General features: G+C 41.5%; 2 protein-coding genes across 7 annotated transcripts in view; both read left to right on the top strand.

Moving 5' to 3' along the window:
* NUP107 (nucleoporin 107) overlaps positions 1 to 443 on the top strand; it is a 29,755-nt gene extending 29,312 nt beyond the window's left edge. For all 3 annotated transcript variants that reach the window (XM_067313753.1, XM_067313732.1, XM_067313743.1), the window contains one exon: positions 100 to 443. In XM_067313753.1, the coding sequence (XP_067169854.1) occupies positions 100 to 207 (108 nt within the window). In that variant the 3' untranslated portion in view covers positions 208 to 443. The remainder of the gene's footprint in view (positions 1 to 99) is intronic.
* A 611-nt stretch (positions 444 to 1,054) lies between these two features.
* SLC35E3 (solute carrier family 35 member E3) lies at positions 1,055 to 7,407 on the top strand. 4 transcript variants are annotated; one of them, XM_067313684.1, is made up of 5 exons: positions 1,055 to 1,480; positions 1,570 to 1,680; positions 3,343 to 3,501; positions 4,481 to 4,563; positions 5,029 to 7,407. In XM_067313684.1, exons 1-5 carry the CDS (start codon positions 1,091 to 1,093, stop codon positions 5,213 to 5,215), a joined length of 930 nt encoding a protein of 309 aa, XP_067169785.1. In that variant the 5' UTR covers positions 1,055 to 1,090; the 3' UTR covers positions 5,216 to 7,407. The 4 variants fall into 4 exon arrangements, with proteins under 4 accessions (XP_067169785.1, XP_067169796.1, XP_067169817.1 ...); XM_067313695.1 differs by having other exon boundaries at positions 5,021 to 5,189; XM_067313716.1 differs by lacking the exons at positions 4,481 to 4,563; positions 5,029 to 7,407 and adding exons at positions 3,600 to 3,638; positions 3,736 to 4,474.
* The last annotated feature ends 9,342 nt before the right edge of the window (positions 7,408 to 16,749 follow it).

The raw sequence follows: 16,749 nt of genomic DNA, 5'->3' as shown, positions 1-16,749 counted from the left end.
CCAAAACACCGAGTAACTTAATTAACCACCATTTACTTTTTAAATTGGTGCTATACATTGCAAATAACTATACCTTTTGTTATGTATTTTTATTCTCAGGTATTTTCAAAAGAAGAACTCCGAAAGCTTCTACAGAAGCTGAGGGAATCTTCTCTGATGCTCCTGGACCAGGATCTTGATCCTTTAGGATATGAAATTCAATCATAGAATTTCATTCTAGATAGTGACAGAATCTTCAGAACATGAAGTCCTGACGTTCTGGCTCTAAAAAGAATAAAAATAAATGTAAATCAGTTAAAAATGTTTGGATGTTTGTAAAACAAAACAAAAAACACCCTCACATTTCACTTTTGAAGAATTCTGACTGAAACTTGAGAGAGGATATTTGTTATACAGCCTTTCCCTAATGTTCTTTTTCTAATAAAAGTGCTCTGCAAACAGCAGCCTTGTGTCATTAGATGAATGTGGTGCTCGTATGAACCTCCTTAATCTCTGTTACATCCCCAAGTGCTGCCTGGAGCCTGGACGCATTCAGCAGAGAAGGTGCAAGGGTACCATGAGGTGAGGCTGCCGGAGGACATGCATGGAAAGGGGGGGAGAAGAGCGCGGGCACAAGGGGCTGCAGAAAAGCAGAATCCAAGGAAGAACAAAAACCGAGGGCTCCCAGCAGCTGCTCAAAAAGGGCTCTTGAAAGCACCCTTTGTGCGACTGTTCTTACATGGAAACAGATGATGGTGTCGTCCTGAACGTGGAAAAAGGGGGGGTCGTACCCTGACGCTCGCGCCTTCGACGTGCCGCGTTTCCTTCGGAAAGTTTCCGTGCGCGTGCACAGAGGCGCGGGGCGCCGCGGGGCGGCGGCTGCGCGCGTGCGGGCCGCCGCGGCGGGGCCCGGGGGCGGGGCCTCCGCGTTGGCTTCCCGAGGCGGGGCTGCCCCGCGCTCCGCCCCTGGGCGGGGCGCGCGGCGGCCGTCAAACGCTGCGTGCGCGCTCCCGCGCGTGCGTGCGCGGCGGCGGCGGGGCCTCGGCGAGCGGGCGGCGGCGGCGCGGGTGGCCGCTGCCCTGCGCGGGCAGGCGGCGGCGGCGGCGGCGCCATGGGCTGGGCGGGGGCGCAGGGCCGGCTGGCGGCGGGGCTGCTGGTGAACCTGGCCGCCTCCATCTGCATCGTCTTCCTGAACAAGTGGCTGTACGTGCGGCTGGGCTTCCCCAACCTCAGCCTCACGCTGGTGCACTTCGCCGTCACCTGGCTCGGCCTCTACCTGTGCCAGGCGCTCGGCGCCTTCGCCCCCAAGAGCCTGCGGCCGCGCCAGGTGCTGCCGCTGGCGCTCAGCTTCTGCGGCTTTGTGGTCTTCACCAACCTCTCCCTGCAGAGCAACACCGTCGGCACCTACCAGCTGGCCAAGGCCATGACCACGCCGGTCATCGTGCTCATCCAGAGCCTGGCCTACGGCAAGACCTTCCCCCTGCGCATCAAGCTCACGCTGGTGAGGAGGGCGCCGGGGGGGCCCGGGGGGCGCCGGGGGGGGCCCGGCCGTGGGGGCCCTCGGGGCCTGACGCCGCCTCGGCTTTGCAGCTCCCCATCACCCTGGGCGTCTTCCTCAACTCGTACTACGACGTGAAGTTCAGCCTCCTGGGGATGGTGTTCGCCGCCCTCGGCGTCCTCGTCACGTCGCTCTACCAAGTGGTGGGTAACGGCTCCCTCCCTTCCCCTGGGGGGGACGGGGATCCGACGGGCACCGGCTATTGCCATTTTATCGGCATCCCCCTTCAATTTGGGACGCAGCAGTCGGGTGTTTCCATAGAGGAAACCAAGTGCCACCTATAGATGCAGTACAACCTTTCTGTTTGGTTGGACCTATCCCTGTCAAGCATGTTTTTCCAGCCCTTCAGTATTTCTCATGGCTTATCCTTGAGGTGTTTCCATCCTTCTTCTGTTTCAAACTCGACAGTCTGAGGTATTTCTATAGCGGCTGCACCAGTGCCAAATACAGACCTGATATAACCTTTCTGTTTGGTTACAGTTAAAAGAAAGCTAGGTATGTTCAAAGGTTACCTTAGCCCAGCATTGTACTGCCATGTGCAGCTCATTAGCTACCCTGACTTTAAAAGCTTCCCAGGTTAGAGCCCCCTTTCATGTTGATGTGACAGTCGTCATCAAATTTAGCCTGAATTTCTTTGCAATAGATATACTGTGCCTCTGAAAGAAGCAAGGCTCTTTGACCTGTAGTATGCAAGGTGCCTCTTGTCCTGTTTTGGGGCTAAGGAGGAGAGAGAGGCTGCAGAATAACTTCAGATGATGGAATAGCATGTGTACTGTAGAAATGTTGGCACTTGAGTGAAATTTACCTGTAAGCGTTCAGAAAACTTAGCAGATTTATGTTGTGTACACTGGATGCCCTGTTACTCATAAATTTGTACTGATAGTTTGTGAAATATTAATGTTAGGCTTATTCTGCAGTGGAATACTAAGATGCATCCTTTTTGCTTGTAACAGTTATCTCATAACTATACATAACTAATGCTTACTCTTAAAGTGTGCTATACTGGAAATCCAAGTTATAATCAATACTGAAATGAAATTCAGTAACTTTGGAATGAACTGAAAAGTAAGACAAATGGTTACTGTTTTTGTTAGCTTCTGTGTGGAGGAAATACAAGAAGAGAGAAACAAAAGTCACCATGTTTCATAGTCTTTTTTCTTTTTTTTTAATATAGCTCTGGAAGTATTCCTAAGAATAAATTGCAAAGTTTTGTGAAAGTAAATTTATTACTTTGAAAAGCAGCATGAATTATGCTGTGTTCAAATATGTGCTGGTTTAATATCTCTTAAATTGATACGTTCAATCATAATATGAAATAAATAGCATGCTTATTAATAATGCAACATATAAAGAAGATTGGATGAAGGGTAGTCCCTGCAATATTGCTTGCTCTGCTTATGCAAATGTATTCAGCTTTATGGTAGATAAGACCCAGAATTTGCTGCAAGAATAAAAGGGAGCTGTCATTTTTTCCCAGTTCTATTTTTTTTTTTTTTTTTTTTTGGTCCTTATTCCCAGACTATAGGAAAAAAAGAAGGTTTAGGTGCTAGGCATTTAGCTGGAAGGAAGTCTTAACTGCATTCTCTTTCCACCTTACATGACTGCACTTCACTACTTGGGTGCTCACCGAAGTCGAACAAACACATAGGCCTCTGGTTAGGCAAAGGCGGAAGATAAGGCTCAACAGTCCTTTTGTCATGTAATATTGCACACGTGATATATTAGTGACCAGTTTGATTTTGCTCAAGAGGTTGGGGGGGGGTATTTTTTCCCTCATGTTTAACAACTTTCTCTTTTGATTTTAGTGGGTAGGAGCTAAGCAGCATGAGTTGCAGGTAAACTCTATGCAGTTGCTGTACTATCAGGCACCAATGTCCTCTGCTATGTTGTTCTGCATCATACCCTTCTTTGAGCCAGTCTTTGGAGAAGGGGGCGTATTTGGGCCCTGGACGATTTCTGCTGTGGTAAGACTTCTATTGTTTTGTTTTGGTTTTTTTGATCATTATTATTGATGAATTTACATTTAATATTTGATATTAAATCTTGTTTCTTTGCAAAACAGATTCTTTGTACAAGCATTGACTATAATGAGATGAGAAGGGTACGTGGAAAGAGAAAAAACTCCTTATTTTTGTCCCCCCTTCTCTTAGACGAGTTTCTGTCAACTGATATATGTCCTTATTTTTGTTTCTGTTTAGAGGGCATCTGAACAACAGGAAAACTTGACAAAACCCAGAAGCTTGTCCTAGTATATTAAATTAAAAATATATAAATGCCCAGGTTCCAGCTCTTTCTGTCCACTCAGAAAAGAGATAAGCATGCTCGCTTCTGATACTCTCAGCTTCTCTTCTTTGGGAAGATGCTAACATTGATTATTCTCCAGAATTACTAGTTTACTTTAACTAAGAGGGCTGTAATTTCTCTCCTTATCTTTCCGTCCTTGATGTCACCAAAAACGAGCCAGTGGCATATTCTCAACCACTGCTGATCATGCCAGTCAGTGATGGGTGCAAGGTCATTTCTAGTAGTGCTGAAGTTTATGAACAGAATAGCAAGTATTTACAATAATAAAATTAGATATCTTTTCTGATACAGAGGGTTTTTTGTGACCATAAATAAGATTTTGCCTGAAAGGTAAAGAATACACCTTCTGCATGTGAATGCGTAGCTAAATTTTTCAAGCCACTCTTAAATGTACATAGATGGTAAGAGAGAGAAGGTTGTAGTTCTATCAGTATATATTTATGGACATCATACCCTGAGCTGCTCATAGATATCACCTGTGTTTGCAGTGATTTGAAACTTGCTTTTGTTCTCAATTTGTTTTTCTTGGATGATGTTTTGCCTTTGATGAAGGTAAAGGAACCAAAATAAATAACTTGGAATGTATCTACAGACGGCCAAAAGTATGTTGGATTACTGACAGTGTCCATTAATCCACAGATAATGGTACTGCTGTCTGGTATAATAGCCTTTATGGTAAACTTGTCCATTTACTGGATCATTGGAAATACGTCACCTGTCACGTATCCTTTGTAATATTAGTTGCTTCTCGTTTCCAGATGAATTATGTTAGCGTTCATTCTGACTGATTTACTGTGGGAAAATTAGTTGGTTACCTACCTGATTTATCTTATATATTGAAACTGGAAAAGCATGTTCCTGTCTTGGCATATTTTGTTTCTCTGCTTATGGTTTGTATAAAGAAGTACAGCTAGCTTACTAACATGACCTTCATACCTATAAAGAATGTTCACCCATACTTTGGCTGCCTTGAGGAAGTGTTGGTGTCAGTTAGTTTGTAGTGCATGATGGAGAGTGCATGATGGGTGGAAAGTTTCACATGGAGGCTAATTCTCAGAGCTGCGGAGATACTAGAAAGTTGCATGAATGTGACATAACATTGCATGCTTTGGACATAATTAGTGAAGTTCCAAAGTGTTCCTATTTACAAAATGTTATACTTGCTATTATCCTTAACAGATGTCTAGATACAACATGTTTGGACATTTCAAGTTCTGCATCACCCTCCTGGGAGGGTGCCTCTTATTTAAGGATCCATTGTCTGTAAATCAAGGCTTTGGAATTCTGTGCACATTGTTAGGTATTTTAGCTTATACCCACTTCAAGCTTAGTGAGCAGGAAGGCAGTAAGAGTAAATTGGTTCAGCGTCCATAAAGCAAGGTTTTCTGGAGATTAATAACATTGTGAGGGAGAGCAAACATTTAAATGCATTGATTTTAGAATGCACAAAATTGCTTCATTCAGTTAGAACTGTTTTTGGTTTAACTGCCAGGACCATTATTCTATAACTAAACACAGCAAATTGAATTATGTAAGATGCTGGGGTTTTGCCATCTCGGTCCATCCGAATGTTTTCATTAAAGGTTAACTTAAAGAAAATGGCACACTTAAAATTGCTATGGAAATTTTGCAGAAGTAGCTACAATATTTGCATATTAAATGAGAACATTATGGCTACTCTTATAATAGAGAGAGGGAATCTTGCCCTTGTGCTCATGCCAGTATTACTGTTATGAAGAAACTTGGAGACACTTTTATGCAGATATTCTGGTATGTAAAGATGCTTGCTCCTTTTTGTCTGGTGAATGATGAAGAGGAAACATGCTTTGTTTAGTTGTTTTAAAAAGGGCCACCAAACTCATTCCTAATTCTTGTATGCTTTCTTATGTACATGTTTGGCTTAAATACATTTATAAATTTCAGCTGAAGGTATTAGATAAAATTACTAGCGGAGTGAGACTAGAGGATACATTGGAAAACTTGAAGCCACAGGCCAAGCTGTGGAAAAGCAGAAAATCAGGTCTAAACAGTTCATTGTAAATTCTTCTTTTGATCTGTCAGGACATTAATGAAGTCATTAGTATTTAAAAAACTTGTTATTGCTTTATAATTTTCTTTATGCCAAAACCAAGGATTTTCATGAGATCTTGTAAGTACTTGTGAGCCTAATAAAATCTCTGAATTTGTGGTAATTGCCAATATTTTGCAGCCAACATATGCAGACACCCATTCTGAAGCTATTCTCAGAGAAATCTTCAGAAAGCTCACCATCTGTAATGGATGTGAAGGGTGATCTCAGTGTTACAGTCTTCTCTCTCCTGTATTCAACCCCACCTCGCTCCCACATCCTTTCCCAAGGGTTTCATTCCATGAGATCTGCAGATTTGACGGTCATCATCATTCTGGAGGGAAGGCAGGGTTGTCCAGACAGTTCTGGGTAGGCAATGTTTATTCAACAGATAGTCCTCTTAGGACCTTCTCAAAGTGACTAAAGTATGTGAGGTGGCAGCTACTTCTGCCTTAATTTGGGAATACTTTGCAAAACTAATTTATGCCAGTATCAAGCACTGATTTTGACAACATGGAAGGAGGGAGGAGTACTGGTCTGTTTAAAACACACACACACTCACTCACTCACTCTGCTTTCAGTAAATCAGGTGAAAGTGTATGTTCACTAGATTGACAAGGTTAGAATTCATTTGCAGTATCTTAATCCTTACATTTTGGGTTTATTTTATCTTCATTTACCTTTAGCAGATTTAAAGAGGGGAATTACCTGAATAAAAACAGGTGTTTGGATTTTCCAAACACCAACAGGAATGGTAAGATATTTAGTTCCTCTAAACTTTTCTACAATGGAAACAGTAAGTCTTTGATGTGTAAGAAACAATGCAGATCTTTTCAAGCTTGTAAATTATTTATTCTGTTACAGAATTCTTGGTTTTAAAACAAGTTATTTCTCTGTGCAAACTAAGTTTACACTGTAATACTCTATATCTTTTCAGAGTAAGAAATATCTGAATAATTTTACGTCTTTACCAGCTGTGTCTTAGACATTGTACAGGTTCAAGGATTTTTTTTATGCATTTTTATAAATCTATAATTAGTTTAAAAATACAGCCTGGACTGCCAAAAGATATGGTCAGAACAGGACAATCTCTGGATGCATATCCTTCAGTATGTGCACTGAGAAAGACATTTGCACTAATTTGTGCTGTGCACAAGTTCTTCTAAAATGTAGACATACCGTGAAGACATTCTTACAGTTAGAAGTAAAATGACAGAAGCCTGTATGACAACAAGACTTGAGGTGGGACTGATGTAAATATAGAGTGGCAGAATGAACAGAACAGAAATGTCTGATAATGCACAAGACTCCTTAAGGAGAGGAGCAGATCTGCAAGAGAAAACTAAGAAAATGATGTAAGACGATGTATTATAAATAGTCTGTTGCTGGAATGTGCAAGTCCTGAAGGTCACTTGAGTGACATGATTTTCCGTATGTTCAATAGCTCTCCTTTGAGATATACCTGTTGTGTCTAACAAATAAAATATCTTGAACTTTTTCTGTGTCGTATGGTTCAAAATACTAAATGCAGAAGACTTGTATAATCATGGGATAAATAGATCTCTTTGTACCGATTGTTTCTTTGGATACCGTATATTGGGTGGAAATTCAGTTTTAATCACTTGACTAATCTCTGCTTATTGAATGGGAGAACGGTTGTTCTTGTCTTTTTCTTCTGATTGAATTGTCTACACTTTAATGGTCTAGGCATTTACTATACAAAATGGTGCCACTTCCGTTTTTGCTTACATAAATGTAATTTCAAGGAGTTTGCTTTGAGGCTGAATTCTTGATACAGATGAGGAAGGCTGCATGGTCCGACTTCTCTTTCACTGTGCAAATACATGCACACACCTATGGGTGCGCATGCATGCTTGTAAGCTGCCTGTGTGCTTTCCTTCACTACCTTCTTTCTCTCACCTAAATCCTTCCTGAATGCTCCAGTCTCTGCATGTTCTCCATTTCCATCTCTGCCCTATACAAAGGGCCCTGGGTTAGAGGTTATGCTTTAGCCTTATAGCCTTATAGCCTTATGCTATTCCTTTTTTCTATTCTGTGTTATTCCTTATGCTGTTTCTATTTTCTCTGCTATTCTGTCTGTTTTTTCCCTTATGCTGCATGCTTCCCTTCCCACTCACCACTCTTAGAAGTCCCAATGCTTTTTGGACGGTGGGGAGGAGGATGGGAGCAAAACGGAGTTACAAGTAGTACATTGGAACAGGGTAACTGGCACCAGCCAGCTGCTTCCTTTACAGACAAGTATATGGAGAGTTAGTGGGATTTAATCTTTCTTCAGTAGATCAAGAGGAGGAAGGGGTGAGAGAGACTTTGTTTGGACTGTTTGTGTTTACTGCAAGCACTGTAGTAATGTACTTTGCCGAACTTTTAAATCCTGTGTTTTATAAAAATTAATGCTACTTATCCCATAGAAATTTGCTTGTTCTGATGTTTACTGTGTCACTTTAATGTATGTTTTCCTGCTAATTATCTGTTTCATTAAGTTTTGGCATTTATGAAAGAAAAATGAGAGACTTGGCATCTTTAACACTGTGTAGTCATCATCCTGTGTGTGCCATCACAGCTGGAGCAAAACTGTACAAACCATGGCATATAGTTTCTGCTTTGTTTTCACTTCATTTTCACTTCATTGTGGTGACAAGCTGGACCTAGGCTCTATTCTGTTATCAGGTGGTTTGCTGTTTGTTAGCATTGTTGTCTTTAAAATGGTACCATTAATGCACCATTAATTTCCCCTGGAAATGCTAGTGTTAGATACTAGGGTGACATTTAACAATCAGAGCAAATGCAGATGATTCTGATTAAAATATGAGTGGGTAGTAGGAAGTTACCTTTGTTAACCCTGTCCCTGGAGATACTTTAGCTGGTTTGACCAGGTTTTCTTATTTTCCCAGAAGAAATAGGAAGTATGCCTTCACTTCTACACACAGATACTCAGCCATTCAAGGCTTTTTGTTTGCTCTAGCATTAGTAACTCAGCACATGTTTGACAGATGTTGTATCTGTTTTTGTACGATTCGCTAAGTTACTACAGGCTCTGGGAACGCTGTGCCAGAGGAGTTTTTCTGTCGGTGAACAGTTACTCTCTCAGGCTTGAGGTTGAAGGATAGTAGTTTGCTGCTTTTAAATATATGAAAAGGCTGTTTGTCTTCCAAGAAGTCTACCTTCAAGACAGAGTTTCAGTTCAGCAGGAATATATCCTGTCTCTGTCTCATTCCATGAAATGAATGCCCAGTGGTGGCCCTGGGCTAAAGCAACATTAAAGCCTTGTTTGGGCTATCCATAGTTTTTATTTAATTTATTTGAAAATGTTAGTGGCAGTCAATGCTGGTAAGGTATTTGTCAAACTTTTAAGATAAAAATCTGAAATTCGATAGTGCCTTATGCAGGAGGAGCTTCAGAAGAGTGTTTTTAAAGCATTTTGGAGTACAGCTAGTTTCTACCCCAAATCTAGTTTGTCGCATATCTTCTGTAAAATCTACCAAAAGGAAATGGTGTAAGTATTTCTTAGCTGGCTTTATATATTTATACAGTTGGGCTCTCGAGAAGGGACTTGCTCTTGAGCAATGCTGTGCTGCTAAACGCTGGCACACTGCTAGTGTTTAGCAATGATGCAGAAACATCCAGTGCCATGCTCCTGAAATTCATTAGCATACTGAGGAAGGGGAAAAGGTGGCTCACTTTGATAGGCAAGAGAGCTTTTTATCTCCTTGTTTTTAGCAACAAATGCAAGACCTGCAGTTTGCTGGAGTTCAGAGGCCTTACTTGCTATTCCTCAGTTTGCCTTTCATGACAGAATTTTCTCCCAAGATGTCTCTTCTGCTCCCCATTACACAGTCAGTGTCTTACCTAGATTTTAAAAGTGGCAGATTTGGGACTGCAGACATACGAGTTCTGTTTGCTTTTAAAAAAAATTTCAGTAACCATTCCCAACCCAGCTTCCCTGTTTAGTGAGAACACAAAGAAGAGGGGTGCTGAGTAAACAAAACAAATGGCTAAGTGTTGAGGTTGTGGTTTCTCTTGCAGAAGAACTTCATTCTTCTAACTGTAAAGATGCAGTTATTTCTGCTTGTTTCTCTTTTACTGTTATAATCAGGTACATGTGCACAAGCACCAGGTCTCTGCTCCATACAAATTCATTTTCTTCCTGCTGCTTGCTATCTCCCTGATAGCAGGTTCAGCCTTCTGTTTGAAAGCTCACTCAGTTGCTGTGAAGATGACTGGGGTGTCAACTACAGAAGATTAATAATATGAAGTGAAAAATCATCAGCAGGAGCTGATATAATCTTGGGTAATAAGAGATCCCATTCTAAAACAGATGCATTAAAAAAAAAAACAAACAAAAGGCAGGCTTAGCACAGGGGAGAGGTTTATCTCCAAACAGGTATTGCAAAGAATGCAAGAGCTGAACTGTATGAATTCTTACTGTGCTGTAGTAGTTGACAAATTTAGTTTCAGTTAGCTTTCAATAATACTTGGTAATATAAATGCCATGCAAGAAAAGTAAATAGCTGGATTCAGACATTCTAAAAATCTCTGTGAGCCTCGGTTCCCCAGAGATGGTTTAACCTTCCTGGGAGAAGGGAGCTGTTGTTCTGCCTCCCGGTCACCCAGTGATGCTGCAACTAGTGAAGGAGGGTTTGTGTGCCTCAAAGCTGGTCTGTTTTTTTCAACTATATCAGTTGGTCTAATAAAAACATACCACCTCTCCCTACAGTCCTTGTCTCACTGAAGATACCGTCTATGTTTTGGTCTGACTTAATTGGATAATGCTTATATCTTCCTTCAGTGGCTGAAAGGTCTAATGCATGGTTTTAAAGTAAAGCATATTCCATCACCCTGTACAACTGCAGCGTCCAGTCAGCCCTGCTCTAGGGCATCCAACCTAAGCCCAGAGGGTCATAGTTACAATCTGTGGTTCAACAACAACTAATGCAAGGGGAAATGCAATCCCTCTTTGTTTCTAGTTGCAAACTACTGTTGCTCTCATAACATAGTCTTTGGCACTTCCCTTCAGTAGGTGCATAGGAAGGCTCCTTTTCCTGTTTCAGTCTGCCCCTTCTATATAAAGTATAATTATGCCATATTTTAGGGAATTCTGGAATTGAGACAGAAATTGTATCCACAGCTCACATGAATATATTGACCTGAATGTTGCTTGTTTTTTTTTTTTTACTTAGGTTCTCTTAACTGTCCTATCTAGGAAAAAAAAAAAAAAAGTAAATGCTTAAAATATAGGAGGAGTCAAGTTAACCTGAATTAAGAGGTAATTTTCCAGCTCTGGAGTTGCGTGTGCCTTCCCTGCTGTAGTAGCTCAGTACCTAATAGGCACAATATGTTGTTTTTATAATGGAAAGGCAGGAATGGACATGGACAAATTAAACATAGTGCAATGCAAATAAACTCCATATTTAGAAGTGAGTAGTGGGATGGATCGAAGGTTGCTTGAGAATTAGTATTGCAAAGATACATTCTCATTTGTTAGTGACTTCATTGGAATGTGAATATAAGTCTTTCATTTGAAGCCACATGATTATATTTAACAAGCTCCCTAAAAGTCCTACCACAGCCTTCTGGGTAACTAACACATGCAGGATGCACTAGCAGTGTGTCATAAATGACCAGGATTATTTTTAGAACTGTAGTGGCTCTATCACATCCAGGAAGTGCAGGGAGGAGGTTTCTGGTTGAAGCCCAGTGTAAGAATGTAATTTTTAAGGAGCTTGGCACAGAAAACAGTTGTATTTTAAACAAGTTTGCTTCTCAGCCTCTGCTTCATAAGAAAGTAGAGATGTGTTCTCACTGGGCAAAGCCCATGGAATCATCATGACTCCTGGGACTCCCAGAACAGAGGTGGCTGTGTAGGTTAAATAAATAAAAAGTGAGACAGTGAATTGGGGAAAACAGAGTAATATACAGCACATATACATCTAGGCAGAATTTTAAATAGAAGGTCTAAGTTTACATGTTTAACTCCACAATTAGGTATCTGAAGAACAGGTCCAGATTTGTCAGTGGTGAACTTCTTCCCTTTCTGTTACAGCTAATGGAGAATGGCATGTGCTCAGCATTTCCAGAAATAAAGATGCATAGTTTAGATAGCTTTGGAGTAAGATACCTTAGTTTGGGCTGACAAGTTTTAAATCTTTTTGGTCTCCAAAATAAATTAGATATGCTGTTTAACAAAGAAACAGAGCACCCTTATTCTGCTTCCTTCCCTAATGTTTTTATCCTTAACCTCTGGGGAAAAAGAGAGTTTTTTGTTGTGTATCTAACTACAGTGACTGACTTGGTTTTTGTCTTGCAATACATTGGAGTTGCATATTAAAAACTTTCATTAAGATCTTGTAGCTTATCTACATGTGTATGTGTTGATTCCATGCAGGTTTCTATCCTTGAGCTGAATGGAAAAAGCCCCTCATATTACAGAATATCAACTGTTACAAAATAAAAAGCACAAAATTTGTCATAAATTAAACAGTCTATCAGAAATAATTTAGCAACAAGCTGCTCTTCAGGGAGTGCAAAGATGATGCTAAGGTATTCTGGGATCGAGACTGGTTTACTTGTTAAATGCATTTCTTGTGTTTAGTCAAAACTTGGTTTGCTATATGTTAATCCAGTTAGAAGGAGGAATCGACAACGGTGGTCATACGTCCTTTAGGCAATTCTGATTTATTTCTGAAAACACATGATCTCATTTTCCTCAGTGTGAGAAAACTGTTGTAACCACAATTAATAGTGTACCCATGCTTTTTTTAGCAAGTATCATTCCCCAGAGACCCACTTCTTAAGCTTTTCTTCAGGTGCAGTTTGCATACGACTTTGGTCTGCAGGTAAAAAAAAAAAAAAAAAAAAAAAGAAAAAAGAAAGGGAGAGAGGCAGCAGACTTTCTGAAACAAAGCCCAAGCAAACCTCCTGAAAGAGGGTATTTCAATTTATGGATTTATGCATTTGCCTTTGGGGTGGAGGTGTACACCTTAATTCTTCTAACTCTACACCAAAGGCAGGGTGGTGGTTCAGCCTGCAACCCCATGATGTCCAAGCCACAGCATAGTGGATAGACACTTGGGAGGATGACAACGAGCTGGAGGCATTTGGTACCCACAGTAAGTTGTTTTTATAGAACTAGATGCAATATTGCATAACTACCTGTACTTGCATGTTATTCAAACATCATCTTGGATGATGAAGATAGAAATTTAAATACAGGTAGCATGAAACACAAATTTTGTGAAACTAACATTGATTTAGGTGAAAGACATGCATAGCGTGCTGTTATATGAGATGGCAGAGTCAGCTGAACAGCACAATACTGCTGAAAGGGTGATGTGCTGCTCCTCCTGCCTCCACACACACACTTTTGGCACATGCTCCTGCCCCTTGATTTGTGCGAGCTCAGACAGCCATCTGACCCTCTGCTGGGCTCAATAGTAGAGCACTTTCTGCTTCAGTTAGCAAGTTGATTGCCCTATTGTGCAGGCAGGCAAGTTTCAGAGCTGGCACAAGGGGGAAGAGTGACACCACATGGCTTGAAACAGGAATGGGAAACAGAGGGGGTACCTTTTTCAGTGGCAGTAAGCTGATAGACCAATTCAGATGTAATATCTGCCTGCCTTCTATATGCCCAGCCTCAAAAAGCAGTTTTCGAAGGGGCAGGTTTCACAAACACACAAACGAAATGGTGAGAAAGTCCTATTTTCATTTACAGCTACAAACCTCTCAAATGGAAGTCCTCAAAGAGTTTCTAAAGCACTCCACAACATAGGTATGTGCCTGTAAGTGGTCTTGAAGTCTGGGGGGAATGGCTGGCTCTCACCCTTAGTGGGTTGTTGCCTGCGTCCAGCAAATATCTATTCCCCCTATCCCCTGTATAAAGGGAAGATCTTTGGAAAGTTTGTATGTTGGTCCCATTTTTCAACCTGCTCCGTTTTGCTGAACCAGCAGTCTGTGCTAGATAGCTGTTTCTGCTCCCTGAAAGAGAGCTTTACTCATCTGAGAGCTGATAGTAATTCACAGTGTGTCATACAAATGGGAAATCTTTGGGATTTTTTTTTAAAGGCTGGATAATTTTCTAATTGCTGTTGCTTGTCCCTGACCAAGCCAGTATTTAAATATCTCATAATTAAGTATTCTCAGTGTTTTCATAACTGTGTAAATGTGAGATAAGCAGTCCCCTGCTGTCAGGAATTTCCTTTTAAAAATTTACATAAGTCAATATGCACAAAACATCTAAAGAAATTATGCTAGGATGTGACATCCTTATTGACTGGCACGATTTAGGATTTGGGGGCTAGGAATGCATGGAATGAAACAAATTTCTGGAAAGACTTTTCTGCAAAAGTAACTTGCCGGGACTGTGGTGCAGCTGCTGGAGACAATGGACCCTAAAGAGGGATTGCTTGCATTGAAAACGGGAAACTGAGAAAACCTAGTAAAAATGGAGAGCTGATATGTCTAAAATGTAAATTAAACTATAAAGCTTCCTTAGTTTTATTGTAGTAATCATTTTAGACTTGCATAAAATAATTTTACGGCTGCATGGATCAAAAGGACACTGACTCACATTCAGTGTGCACACAGACAATGATGTGAAACTGTACTGTTCCCGAGCTACTTGTGGCTTCTCCTCTTCCAGAGACTATAGTCCTTTCCAGTCTGTGTAAGCAAAGAGGAATGTGTGCCCATGCCATGCTCTCCCTTGGATGCAACCACTTAAGCAGCAGTTTAACAGGCCAGGCTGTGAACTGAACCTCCTGAGATGTGGGCAGGTGATCTCTCCTGCTTATTGTGGTACAGGGGCAGTCACTTTTGGCTGCCAGAAATTAGAGCCAGCAGCTGAGGGAAGTGATGTCTTGAACTGGAGCAACATTATTTGCTCGATCAAAGTTCTGATAGCAATAGCAAATCATGGATGCTAATAGGCAAAGGAATATCAAGATCATAGTTTTGGAATTGTGTGGGAGAAAGCTTTGAAAGTGATGCAAAGATTAGCTGCGAGATGAAAGGGGGTCTTCCTTCTTGTTGGTCTTGTACAAGGAGAAAAAGAGTTGCTGCAGTAAAATGTGTGTATTTATCACAAAGAAAATTCCGTTAAGCAGCTGTGCAAGTGGAACACAGCTGAGGTGTGCCCTCTGCAGATATCAAGATGTGCATTTCCAAAGAAGCTTTCACAGAAGAGAACAGGTTCAGCTTTAAGTACAGAGTAAATGAGCTATAAAACAGAACGGCTCTGCAAATTACCATCAGAAGTGTCTTCATTGGTAGAATCAACCCAACTTGCCTTGCAAAGAGAGTCTTCAGCTCCCTTGCAACACAAGGAAAGTTGGATAGGGCTAACTAAAGTAAGTATCAGTGGTAATGTGTAGTCTTTAATTCTAACTTCTGGAAATGTGGACCTAGTTATGAGCAGAACATAATTTTCTAGTGAGATGCTATTACAGGAGGTCCTGCAGGGTTTATCAGCCCAGGTGACTGGTACCAAAGGTAATCGTAGGACATTCAGGGTGTGGTTAGGAGGTGAGGGAGAGACCACTGAACAGCAGCCTCCCTTCAAAAGAGGTTATTTCTGGGCCCCATTTCCATCTCCAACTCTCTGCTCCCAGCTGTGTGTTCCTGCTGCTTCCCTTGTGATGTCTCCTGTGCTCATCTGACTATGATAAACCAAGCTGACTTGCTAGCAGCAAATAAAGGAAAACATCCTGCTACTGAGCTGGCTAAATCTGTGGTCAAATGAGCCAAAGCCAGCTCAAAGGAAGGTCAGGATACTTGGCTGGGAATGCACAACTCATGGTAAGACCATTGCTTCATTAGGACATTAGATGGGCTCACATCATTCTTTTCAGAATTTGATGGGCTCGGCTGCATCACCTAACTATGCAAGATGGCTGGGTCTGTCTAGCACCCAACTGCTTCCAAAAGAGCTCTCACCTGGTAAGGCTACCAGAGCTTGCAGCCAGCAGTGGAGATAAAAGGAGAATGGGAATGTGGCATCTCTCTTGGCAGTTGTGAGCTGTGCAATCAGCCAAGCTTTCTGTAAACATCACCTTCAGTAGCACCTCTGCCTAAGCCAGCTGAAGCAGATCCCGTCTTTTCCCCTTTCTACCTGTATGCCACCATCCCAGGGGTGTCCTGGCCCAGTCACTGCATAGCTACTCAGGATTAGCTTGGGGAACTAATTTTGTTGAAAAATAACCTGCAGAAAAAATGCATTATTTTTCAGGTGTGTCAGATCCCTCTATCCAGTTTATGCTATGGCTGCATAAATAGCTGTGCCAGTACAACAGAAGGGGCAGTAAGAGGATGGGAACAGATCTCTGAAATGGCATGCACACTGAAGAAATACATGTTGAAACCTTGCTATTTGACCATTAAACAAAACAGTTTTAGTGTGGCTGTGCAGCTGAATGAGTCCTATCACTGATAGGTTTCCTAGAGCAGAGCAGATACAGTAGATGATCTACCTGACTAGCGGTCAGGAAGAGTAAGATAGGCCCAAGTCAATGATGCTCTACAGCTTTATCTACATCCTATCTGGTAAGAAAGATGAGATATTGTGGCATCTCCTGAACTGAAAGTGTTAAAGATCAGGTTAGGCAAGTATCCTCCAAAAGGGATGGTCTGTATTTTACCAGTCCTTCTTCAATAGAAATTGGAGGAGCAAATGTTCTCATGAATCTTCTTCAAACCCTCAGTGTTAAAAGCCAGAAGACCTGTGCTCTCAGATATCTCACATTTCTGGATATGTTTGTGTGAGGCTTGTTTTACTTATGTGAGGAAACTGTAGCCTGTCTGCTGAGCCAAATAAGTCACGATGCAGCAA

Source organism: Apteryx mantelli, chromosome 1 (genome assembly GCF_036417845.1).
Source record: "Apteryx mantelli isolate bAptMan1 chromosome 1, bAptMan1.hap1, whole genome shotgun sequence".
Lineage (NCBI taxonomy): Eukaryota > Metazoa > Chordata > Aves > Apterygiformes > Apterygidae > Apteryx > Apteryx mantelli.
This window is presented reverse-complemented; position numbering and strand designations above follow the sequence as displayed.